Source organism: Psammomys obesus, unplaced genomic scaffold (assembly GCF_907164565.1).
Source record: "Psammomys obesus unplaced genomic scaffold, mPsaObe1.curated_primary_1811, whole genome shotgun sequence".
In the NCBI taxonomy this organism is placed as follows: domain Eukaryota; kingdom Metazoa; phylum Chordata; class Mammalia; order Rodentia; family Muridae; genus Psammomys; species Psammomys obesus.
Genome location: NW_026591086.1, coordinates 7907172 through 7919859, shown reverse-complemented (window position 1 = coordinate 7919859; position 12688 = coordinate 7907172). Strand labels below are relative to the sequence as shown.

At 41.4% G+C, this 12688-nt stretch overlaps 1 protein-coding gene and 1 pseudogene across 5 annotated transcripts in view; both read left to right on the top strand.

Annotated features, from left to right (window-relative positions):
- Piwil2 (piwi like RNA-mediated gene silencing 2) overlaps positions 1-12688 on the top strand; it is a 58497-nt gene that overhangs the window by 5699 nt on the left and 40110 nt on the right. For all 5 annotated transcript variants that reach the window (XM_055609947.1, XM_055609948.1, XM_055609945.1 and 2 more), the window contains exons 4-6: positions 205-343; positions 1288-1494; positions 2207-2317. In XM_055609947.1, the coding sequence (XP_055465922.1) occupies positions 205-343; positions 1288-1494; positions 2207-2317 (457 nt within the window). The remainder of the gene's footprint in view (positions 1-204; positions 344-1287; positions 1495-2206; positions 2318-12688) is intronic.
- Positions 700-805, top strand: LOC129679059 (small nucleolar RNA SNORA70; annotated as a pseudogene).

The window sequence follows — 12688 nt, the reverse complement described above, 5'->3', positions numbered from 1 at the left end:
GCATGTGTGGTTGCTTGGTTCTCATGTTACAGAGGCATGTGTGGTTGTTTGGTTCTCATGTTACGGAAGCATGTGTGGTTGCTTGGTTCTTCTGTTATAGAGGCATGTGTGGTTGCATGGTTCTTGTGTCCACATGATTTGTCTTCAGAAACCCAACTGCAAAATACTCAGCTCATAATAACATCTGAGGTTTGGTTCTTGCAGGCAGAGGTGTTCTAGGTCGAGGCTTATCAGCTAACGTGGTCCGCAAAGACAGAGAAGAACCCCGATCCTCTTTGCCGGATCCTTTGGTGCTGGCAGCTGGGGACAGCAAGCTCGCAGAGGCTTCTGTTGGTTGGAGTAGGTGGGTAGAGTCAGTTTGTCTTGTAACCTCAAGTATCAAATGCAAAGAGAGTTTTCTGGGATAAGCGTGTTATCTTCCAGATGAGCATTTCCAACATGGGCATCCATGGTGGTGTTTACCAGGAGTATTTGGTGGCTGTTCATCCAGGCAGTCATTGTGAAAGGAGAGTAGTTCCCACTGGGTACCTCACAGCTTCATTTGCCCCTTCTCCAGGTCCCATGAGGGTAGATATCAGTCACATTCCCCTCAACTCTGCCTAGAAAGATGGCTCTGAGAGCACATGCCAAGAGTGGCTAGTGAATGGGTCATTATTTTAAGAGACCCCTAAGGCTGAGCTTGGGCCCCTTTGGGTATCCCCTCCAAGAAAATAGTGGTAGGAAATGGCTGCAAACAGCAGCCCCCTTGGGAGTGGCATGTACCTGATTGCCAATATGGTTGTCCTGAGGGACCTTGGAAACAATTTTGTGGAAGCTATTTATGCCTCTGATCTCAGTGCTGATATAGTTTGCATTGTGCCTTTGGGAAGCTCCAGGGCAGTAGCCAGGGTTCACACTGGCCAGGTCATCATGTCCATCCACACCAGGCTACAGAATAAGGAACATGTCGTTGATGCCCTATGTAGATCCAAGTCCAAGTTCCCCATACCTCAAAGATCTGTGCTTCACTAAGTGCGGTGCAGCTGAATTTGAAGACATGGTATAGCTGAGAAAAGGCTCCTCTTGGATGGCTGTGGGGTCAGATACCCACCAGTAGTGATCCCTTGAACAGGTGGTGGCAAGGGTACTCCTAGGGGCTTCCCTGTGTTTTCCTACACACTGGCAAATCATGTTCACTAATAAATTTCACATCCAGTTTTTAAAAATAAAAAGCATGGTACATTTGAGGGGATAGTCTAGATCCAGTGTAGACTAGAGAAGCCCTCACTTGCCTCTTTCTCATTTCAGAATGCTAGGAAGAGGCAGTTCTGACGTCTCTTTGTTACCACTGGGAAGAGCAGCCAGTAGTATAGGCAGAGGAGTGGAGAAACCTCACAGTGCCTTTGGCCTGACCACCCGGGATCCCCCACGGCTGCCACAACCTCCAGCTCTGTCTCCGCCCTCACTGCACTCTGCAGATTCCCCTCCAGTCCTGACTATGGAACGAAAGGAGAAGTGAGTTATGACCACCCTGTGCTCTGAAGGAGGGATGGCGAGGAAGGGTACCCAGCAACCTGCTCTCGGGTTGCCAGGTGGAAATGTGGACAGTGTTCTGTGAGTCTGCGTTCTTGTGGGGTGATTGGGGCTGGAGGGTGTTTTGCCTTTTGACAGAGGGGAGATAGATGAAGAGGTTCCTGAAGAAGTACAGTGAGTTTAACTGTGACTATAAACAGTTGTGTGAGTAGTGAGCAGACTCCTGGCTTGTCACTTCCCTTCTACATTAGATTGATAGTGCCTTGTCATGTTGAAGATAAGACAGTCACCTAGGAGGAGTATTAACCCCACTCACCTCTCTGTGGAATGAATTCTTTGTTGTTAGGTGGCTGGCCTTGTTTATGGTAGTTATTTGTAGGACAGCCCAGATGACTTTACTGTGTAATTACATGTGGCTGTGTTTGTACATCTTGACTCCCAGTTTGTGTATCTGTAAGTTAAGTGGCAAAAATTCTCCCAGTCTTTTTCTTGTTGATGGGTGCTGCTTACTACTTGGTTATTGGGATTTATGATGTGTTTTTGTTTTTTAATGTAGTCCCAGCTGGCCTTGAACTCCTGGGCTCAAGGGATCTTCTGCCTTAGCCTCCAGAGTAGATGGAACTGAGTTGTATATTATCACGTCTGGCTTGTGCTCCCCCCTTTTTTCTTTCTTTCTTTTTTTTTTTATTCTCAGAGAGATTTTGGTCAAGCAAGGATCCAAAGGAACACCTCAGTCTTTGGGACTGAACCTCATCAAAATCCAGTGTCATAATGAAGCAGTTTATCAGTATCATGTGACTTTCAGGTATGTACAGCTCTTTTTCTCCCTTGTGCACTTCCTAGAGGACAGGGATGGTCTAGGTCCCTGAAGATAAATCAGTTCTGCTCTGAACTACTTGTGAATCCCCATGCAGTAAGCCTGCACTCAAGGTTCAGGATGGAAGTCCAAAGTTATTTATTTGTGTGTGCTCTTATCCTAATTTCAGGCTCACAGCGTGAAGCTAGAAATGGATTTAGTGTTGAAGTAATGAACTGTAAGCTATTTTTCTAGCTGTACTGATGCTTGAACTCAGGGCTTCACTACTAAGCAATGCCCCAGCACCCTTCCATGACCTCTTGGCTTATCTTTTGTGACTTTTTAAATTCTTTTTCTTAAATTCCTACCACTTATATAAGATCCATAGCTCACAAAGCCTGGATTTTCCTATGTATATTTTATCATCATAAACATTTCATGTCTCTCCAGTGACGGTCCAGGGTTAACCTAAAGGGCATGGGGATGGAGAGATGGCTCGGTGCTTAAGAGCATGTGCTGCTCTTGCAGAAGACCCAAGTTTGGTCTCCCGTGTTGGGCAGCTTACAACCAGCTGTAAATTCAGCTCCAGGTGGAACAATACCATGCCCAAATATAGGTACAGATACATACAAATGATTAACAGTAATAAAAATAAATCTTAAAAAAAAAACTTGGTTTGAAATCAAAGAAAAGAACTTTAATTTTATGGCAACATTTTAGGATTTTTCCTGTTTTTTAGCATAAGGGTTCATAGTAGTTTATATTCTCTTTGTAAGATCATAGGAAAGCCTTTCTGTAGAGGTTATTGGTTGGAATCATGAAAAAAATGTTTTGAAATAAGTTTGAAAAACTATATGAAGATGGGAGCCTGCACTTCTCTGACAGTTACTAGAAATAGAACAGAACAGAATGTTTTGCTGTGTGCACACATGTGACACTGTCATATCTAATACATCACTTCCTTGTGGTGAGAACATGTAACATGCCCGTTACCAGAATATCATAAGTTAGAGTTGCATGCTCTGACTGCTGTAGTGTATCACTCACGGGCACTCTCCATGTCACAGAGCACTGCTGCTTTGGTAGAGCACTACCATCTCTCCTTCCTAATACCTTCTCCCACCGGGTAAAGTCATTTTTATAAAATTGTGTTTATTTCTCAGTTTCATTCTTAACTTGGCTATCACCCAGATAATTTAGACTAATTATTCTTAACCTGCTAAGCTAGTCTGGCTTCCTCCCATTGTGAATCCCATAGAAACTTGCACATTATGGCTTTCCCTGCTCAGTTGAACCTCTCCTGATGTCTTCTGGACCTCTGCCCATGGCTCAATCCCCTACTTCCTTCTCTAACGCCTCCTCCCCTGGCTGGCAGGAAGTCCAGCCCTGTTTTTTCCCCTGCTCAGCGATTGTCTGTAAGCTGCTTTTTTATTGGCACATCTGAGGACAATTGGAGAACAAAGTTTATACAACATTGAGACAGGAGATTCTCAGAACAAGGACTGGAACCAGATATTGGTAGTACAGAAATCAGCATTTGAATTACACAATAATCTTATACCTACATCCCCCTTTTTAGACTAATAAAAATATTCTTTTTCTTACAATAACAAACTATATGTAATAATAACAATTATGAAAATTATCAGGTAAGATTTACATTTGTATATCTGGCACCCTTGAATAAAGTACTCTACTATCTATTTCTATCATCTTAAACAATTTAAGTTTAACTGTGGAACTATAACTATTAGTCTTCAACCTTATCAGAGAATTAAGAAGGAATAAATATTACCTAAATATGTAGAAAGTACAGGCAAGCATCTTCTAAAAGAATAGAAATGACAGAGATATTTGACTTCTTGGACAGTCCCCCAAATTTTCTCAATAATGTTGGAGCATCATCTTCAGACTTCTAGCTCAGAATATCTGACAGACTTTCCTGTGAAGCAGGAATTATGAAGGAGTGGCCAACCTTGTCCTTGCAGAGCTTGGCAGTTAACTGTCCTGATTCCATTTTGTCCTGTTTGGACACTATTCTGTCTGTAATTGACAAAAGGGCATTTTTTCACCCAGTGGCTAGCTTGCCACATATTAAGCCTTTGATGCTTTTTGAAATAGAACAGGGTTGCTGCCAGGAGCAGACCTATCTCATTGTCAAAAAAGACCTTAAGTTAATACAATCTTCAAATGCTATATTCTGTAGATCTCTGAGATTTTTGAAGACCATCTATCTATCTTATCTTAATTGTTTGTTTCTAGATATTTATTATTATTATTATTATTATTAATTACACTTTATTCATTTTGTATCCCCTCATAAGCCCCTCCCTCCTCCCCTCCCGATCCCACCCTTCCTCCCCTTTCTGCATGCATGCCCCTTCCCAAGTCCACTGATAGGGGAGGTCCTCCTCTCCTTCCTTCTGATCTTAGTCTATCAGATCACATCAGGAATGGCTGCATTATCTTCTTCTGTGGCCTGGTAAGGCTGTTCTAGATATTTTTTTTAACCTGTCAATCTAAAAAATTATTTTTGTAATTAAACTAGTATCTAACATGACTACGAGTTTGACTGTCTGACTGCTAATATGCATTTTGTGGGGTCAGGGTTAAGACAGAGTTTCTCTGTGTAGCGTTGGCTGTCCTAGACTCACTTTGTGCATGGGGCTGGCCTCCAACTCACAGAGCTCTGCCTGCCTCTGCCTCCCAGAGTGCTGGCATTACAGGCATGCGCCATGGCACTTGGCTTTAATATACATTTCTTAATTATCTTAAATAGTTGGTAATAGTAGCTTTTAAAAGGACTAGAATTTAACATTGCAGTTTTAAGAACTACAAAGTATAATACTTTCACATGTTGTAACCAATTGTAATATTAAGTCTGTATCAATGTACAAAGATTTATACCAATGTAAGATTTTTTGCTTACTAATGTTCTTTGGTCCAAAAGTAGATTCAATAATCTACCTTTTATTTATCATTTCTATAACCAACCCCTTTAAAGTAATAACAAACATTTATCACCCGTAGAATAACCAAAAATCATCCACTCCCTCTTGGGAATGAGGTGTAGTTTTCTTAAATTGTTTCCTGCTGATTTGGGATATAGTTTTTCATTTTGGTGGCCCAAGAAAACTATGATGTTGTCCAGTCTAGATGTAACTAGAAAGCTAGATGTAACTTTTGCTGTCCAGCCTGTGAATGCTGAGAAAGTTCAGGATTTAACTGAAGTTCTGACTGGAACAGTCTGTGATGCTGGACAATCTAGATAGCCATTTTGAAATTGTCCCGGCTGCAGATTTTTGAGGAAACAGTTATTGAGGCCATTTGTGAAGTTTGATTACCTGGGCTACTTGTCTTGTCTGTTTGGGTGTCTGGTCCTCTTGCTCTGCAAAATATATAAAACTTCAAAGGTATTATACATTTTTGTATTAATATATGTGTGGGTTGTGTACTTGAGCACAGTTCAATTAAAGGTGATTATCTGCTCTTTGTTCCAGCAGGTAAGGCATTTGTTTTTCTATATAATTTGGACTGTATAACCAAACTGTAAAATAAATTTTTATCTATGCCATTTAAAAGAATGGCATAATAAGTCCTGAGGAATTTATAACCAAAGACTTATTAGCTATGCAAGGCTGAAGCCTTGGCTAGATACGTTTTCATGCCTCAATCAATTTCAGAACTGTTCCCATGTAGAGGGATCAGCAAATTATGTTACCTGTCCCATTTGGTTGTTTTGATTTCTTTCCTTCTGTCTGCAGCCAAGATCTTTAGGAGGTCTCCCCCTGTCAAATCTGATTTCCAACAGTTTGGATGGAATACATAGCTTTTTTGTTTCCTGTTGAGACATGAACATATTCTCCTCCTCAATGCAATACATTTTCTGTCTCCAATTTTGGAATTAGAGCCTTTATATGCTGATCTAATTCAGCAGGTTTTTCTTCCCCCTAAAATCCAGTCTATCTTAGTAGATGTGCTACTTGTTTCATTTAAAAATTTAAGGGATTGAAGAGATGGCTCAGCAGTTAAGAGCACTGACTATTCTTCCAGATGACTTAGGTTCAATTGCCAGCACCCACATGGCAGCTCACAATCCATTTCTGTTTTATGATTATCTTTTAAAAATTATTGTAGATCTTTTAATAATTGTTTGGCCTATTAGATTGTAAGTTATATCTGTAATATATTTCATGTCATAATGTCTAAAATATTGTTGTATTCCAATGAGTACACATGCTGAAGCACCATAAGCCCCAATTTGCAAAGGCATCTCTAAGACACCATTTCTAACAAATGTATAACAGAATTATGCTTTCCAGAATTTAAGTCAAAACTCCATTGGAATTCTGAATATGAACCTATGGCATGGTGCATATATTTCAGCTTTCTAGTCTCTGTAAAATGGAGCACACAAGCCACTGTATGACCTTGTTCCAAGGCAACACCAAGCAGGTTCTGCATTTCTACTTTAGCATGTAGACCTGATCCTTGACAGTACCCATACAATATCCACTTTGATGAAGTTGACCTATAGCCAAAGCCTTTCTATCCAGCATCTCAATGGGCTGCTATTTCTTATCTGGAACTTCCTCTTTTGGTGTTATTATAAATTCCAGATTGGATTTCTCTGAAGGTTTGCTGTTTTGATTCAAAGATTCCTCCAACCTCTGTTTTATAGTCTTTAGTTTAGCATCTAATTTTTCAGACTCTTCTTTCTCCAAGTTCCCTGATCTCTCCCAAAGAGGATATACAAACTGTAATTGTCACTGAAAATATTATTTATATGCTAAGGGAAACAAACTCAAGTGGAATCCAGAAGCACTGTGTCACTGTGTCTTCTTCTGTTTTCAACATAGTAAATAATATTTAATCTCAAAACCTCTTTCTAAGGACTTTACTTTCTTAGACCCAGCTTCCCTTCTAGACCTTACCAGTAAAGATGCTTGAGGATTCTCAGTTTGTCCCTGGGAGGCTTTTCTGCCTCCCTCAAAGGATCCTCACTCTTCCCCCACTCTGGGAAGTTACTGGTTCCACAAGTGTTTGCCCCTCTGGCCTGCAGGAGTCGGGTCAGCAAGAGCCCCTTTTCAAAGGGATTTAGCTTTCTGCCTTGGCTAGGAAAGTCTGGATTTGAGAAGCTCACTTATGTTAAAGAGCCTCCTGTTTTTGGTTTTTTGGTTTTGGTTTTTTCCTCTCAGCAAGGATTTCTTAAAAGAACTGCCTCTGCTTTGCCTCTTTGGGGTTGTTTCAGTTTTTGATTTTCTGCAGCCAGCAGGACTCCTTGCTGCAGAGGCCGAGGGGGAGGGGACCAGTGTTAATCAGGAAGCTGTGAGCTCCTGCTCTCTTAATGAAAAGAACTAAGAAACTAACTGCTTTCTCTTTAAGTTTAGATTCTATGCAAGTTCTTGGTAGATTAGTGTAAATTCTGCCCCACTTGGAATGCCAAAATGTTAAAGTTATTTTTGTAAAATTGGTGTATATTTCTTGGTTTCTCTCTTAACCCAGCTATCATCTAAATAATTGAGACTCTTATTATTTGTTTATTAAGCTTCATGGCACAACAACTGAGTAGTAATTACTTTATTCTTAACCCTCTAAGCTAGTTTGACTTCCTCTCATTGTAAATCCCAGAGATACTTGCACTTTACGGCTTTTTCTGCTCAGCTGAATCTCTTCTGATGTCTCCTAGACCTCTGCTTGCGGCTCAGTCTCCTACTTTCTCCTCCAACTCTTCCTCCCCTGGCTGGTAGGAAGTTCAGCACTATTCCTTCCCCTACATATTACATGCCTGTAATATGCTTTATTGGCATATCAGAGGACAATTGGGGAGCGGTGTTTATACAACATTGAGGGAGAAGATTCTCAGAAAGAGGATTACAACCAGATACAGAGGGTACAGAAATCATCATTTGAATTGCATAGTGACACTGCCTACACCCACCATTACCCTACTCTGTACGAGTTTGAATTTTTTTAAATTAATTAATTAATCAATTTATTTATTTATTTATTTATTTTAGATTCCACCTATAAGTGAGATCTTTAAAAAAAAGACTTTAAATTATGTGTATTTATTTTTCTCTGTGTGGGTATATGTGTGTGGGTACACAAGGAGGTCAGAGATATCAGATCCACCTGGAGCTTGAGTAACAGGCAGCTGTGGGCCATTGGATGTAGGTTCTAGGAACACAGCTCTGCAAGAGGAATACATGTTCTTTTTGAGTTTTTTGAGACAGGGTTTCTCTGTGTAGCTTTGGCTGTCCTGGAACTCTTTCTGTAGACCAGACTTGCTTCCAACTCACGAGATTTGCCTGCCTCTGCCTCCTGAGTGCACCTTTACTGGCTCTTCTTAACCACTGGCTTATGTCACTTAGGATAATCCCCTTTAGGTTTACCCATACTACGAATGACAGAGTGCATTTTTACAACTTCAGAAGTGAGATATGAGCACATTCTGGTAATCCCAGCACTTGAAGGCCAAAGCAGAATTGTCTTTCATTCAAGGCCAGTCTGGCTACATAGTGAGTTCCTGGCTAGTTTGAGCTAAGGAGTGAGATCTTTGTCTCGTATACATATATGCATACGTTCATACGTAGTTGATACAGAGATCTAATTGGTCAGAGTGTTAAGAACCAAGTGATAATAAAGAGCTCAGTTCTAAACAGGACAATTATATCATTCCCACCGAGCCTCATAAACAGCATGGAAGAGGAGATGAAGAGAATGTAAGAGCCCAGGGATTGGGAAGTAGGGAACTTTTTACCATGGATGGGCCTGGGAACATTTTACCATGGATGGAGGAGGGGCTGAGGAGGCCCTATCACTGTGAGATAGTGACAGTTGATGGTCATTGAGGAAAGGGTATAATTTTTAAAATTGTTGACACTGGTGTGTCATTGAAAAGTTGCTCATATTCCAGTAAATTACATCATGCAAACAGTCCCAAACTCAGTGGGTCATATACAAAAGACAAGAAAGTAGGGGCTGGAGAGATGGCTCCACAGTTAAGAGCACTGGCTCCTCTTTCAGAAGACCTGAGTTCAATTCCAGCAACTACATGGTGGCTCACAGCCATCTCTAACTCTAGTTCCAGGGCATCTGAAAGGCTTTTTTGACTTCCATGGGCACCAGACATATGCATTACACATTGACATACATGTACGGACACACATAATAAAAATAAAATAAATTTTAAAAAATACATTAAAGTAGGAAGGGAAACTTTTTTTTTTAAAATAGGATTCAGGAAAACCTTACTAGTTTTTGTTTGTTTGTTTGTTTGTTTGGACTGTGATATTTTTTAAGCATTCAAACTTTATTATTCTCTCATACAGCCACATCTCCTACATCTCAGCCACAACTCCCCTCCTTTCATCCCCTCCCTTCCACTCTCCCAGATCCACTCCCTCCCCCTGTCTCTTCCCAGAAAAGAGTAGGCCTCCCAGGGACATCAGCCACGCATGGTGCAATAAAATACAGTAAGACCAGGTATAAACCCTCACATCAAGGCTGGGAGAAGCAACCTATATGTTGTTATAAATAAAAAAAAAAAAAAAGAGAGTTGGGCTATATAATGTTTATTATTAGTCCTGAGACTATCAGGGAGGTATTATCTAACCCGCTATCACAAACAATAAGACACACACACCTGTTAGATTTTATAATTGCCTTATTTACCTTGGACCAGGCAGATATTTCACAAAAGCTCAATAACCTCACCATCCATCTCTCAGCCCACATCCAATGCCATCCACCTTAAACTATCTTTATCTGGACTACCTTTCATCCATAATCTTATGACTACTTGCTTTTATTCTTCATCTGGGCCTTTTCATGCCATTATTGGAGTTCTTCCTCCAGGCCCACATGATTCCTTCTTCATGTTAACCTATCGTGGCATCTTCCTTACGCCTCTCTTCCCGTCTGTCTGTCTCCAGTAATTCTCCTGTTCTCAAAAGCCTGGGAACCTTAGCCACTCCTACCCCATTCTGCCCTGCCCAGGTATAGACCATTTCATCAGCCAATCATGTAGGTTTACACAACAAGGATAGGTGTATCCAGGTAGTAACTTTATCTTGAGGGCTATTAACACACATCAGACCAACTTCCAACACCTGTAGGACAAAAAGGGTCTCAAGAGCAGACAAAAGAGTCAGTCACCCCACTCCTACTGTCAGGAATCTCACAAAAATACCAAGCTAAAAACCATAACATATGCAGAGGACCTGGCACAGACCCATGCAGGCTCTGCTACTGTTGCTTTAGTCTCTGTGAGCCCCCATGAGCCCAGTTTAGGGACTGTGCTCTTCTGGTGTCCTACAGTTCTTCCTTCCCCTGCTTCTACCAGGTTCTTGGAGCTTGAAGGGGTGGAGACCTTCAATTTAGGCTCTCTCTTTGCCTAATATTTGCCTATGAGTCTCTGCATCTGTTCCCATCAACTGCTGGATGAAGCCTCTCTGTTGATGACTGGGTTAGGCACTGAGCTATGAGTGTAGCAGAACACTAGGGGTTGTTGATTTTTCTTTGTTTTTAAATTTTATTTGTTCGTTTATTTATTTTTGTCAGTGGTGTTTGGTTCTATCCTAGGTCTTTGAGCTGTCCAGCTTTCATTCCTGGTCATCCAGGCAGTGCCAGGCATGGGCTCCCTCATGTAGTGCGCGCCTCAGATTAGACTAGTCATTGGCTGGCCACTCCCACAAGTTGCCCCAGTCATCTTGCAGGTAGGACAGACTGTAGGTTGAGGATTTTGTGGCTGGGTCGGTGTCCCAGTCCCACCACTGAAAGCCTTGCCTGGTTACATAAGATGGACGATTCAGACTCTGTATTATTAGGAGTCCTTGCTAGGGTCACCCCCGTAAATTACAGGGAGTTTCCACTGCAGTACATTTTCAATTCATGCCCCCCATGTCCTCCAGTTCTACTCATCTTTCCCCATATTCTCTTCCTCCATCCATCCCCACCCCACCTGATCCCTCCTATTCCCATTCCCACCCTCTCTCCTGTCTATCTGCAAAATGTACTCCATTTCCTCTTCCCAGGGAGATCCATGCATTCTCTGTTACAGCTCTCCTTGTTACTTAGTCTCTCTGGGTCTGGGGTCTGTGAATTGTAGCATGATTATCATTAATTAACAGCTAAGAATGGTTTTCTTTCTGGATCTGGGTTACCTCACTGAGGATGATTAGTTCTATGCATTTGCCTGCAAATATCATGATGGCATTTTTTTTTTTAACAGCTGAGTAATTTTCCATTGTGTAGATGTACCACATCTTAAAAATTCATTCTTCAATTGAGAACCATCTAGGTTGGTTCCAGTTCCTGGCTATTATAAATAAAGCAGCAGTGAAGATGGTTGAGCCATTTTCCTTGTGGTAGGATGGAACATCCTTTGGGTATGTGCCCAAGAGTGATAAAGCTGTGTCTTGAGAGAAATCAATTCCCAATTTTCTGAGGAACTGGCATATCGATTGGCATAGTGGCTGTGCAAGTTTGCACTCCCACCAGCAATGGAGGAGTGTTCCCCTTGCTCCACATCCTTGTGAGCATGAGCTGTCACTTGTGTTCCTGATCTTAGCCATTCTGACAGGTGTAAGATGGAATCTCAAAATGGCCTACCTGGACTTGTGGCAGCTAGTATAGTGTCTGGTCAAGCAAGGGCTATGCCTGAGATGAGGAGGGGAACTTCTTAGGAAAAAGGACTGGTTCTATCTGGAGAAGGAAAGGGTATGAGAGGCAGTGAAAACTGTTAAGACTCATTATATACATGCATGAAACTTTCAGAAAAATAATAAAAGATATGGTGTAGAACTCTATTGTGTATTTCACATTTCCTGTATCCACCTGCTGATGAATGTGTCTTGGCTATTGTGAATTTGCTAAGGCAAATCTAGGTATGTGTGTAGATATTTCTTTGAAATAATTGATTGTATGTCTTTTAGGTCTATGTCCGTAAGTGGGATTACTGGGTCATACATATTTTTATATTAATATGTATGTGTATGTAGGTGTTCATAGCTGAACACATATGAAGTCCATAAAACAGCATCAGGTGCCATTTTCAGGAAGGCCATTCCCTTCTTTTAAAACAAGGTCTTTCATTGGACTGAACATCAATTAGGCCAGACTGGCTGGCTAGCAGACCCCAGAGATCCTCTTGACTGTGGGACTACAAGGATATGCTATGGAGGCCTGAGAGATGGTTCAGTGGTTAGCCACCTTGACTGCTCTTCTAGAGGACCTAGGTTCAATTCCTGATACCTACATGGTGGCTTAAAACCATCTATAATTACAGTCTCATGACATCAAACACCCCCTTCCAGCCTCTACGGTTATTACACACACACACACACACACACACACACACACACACACACACACACA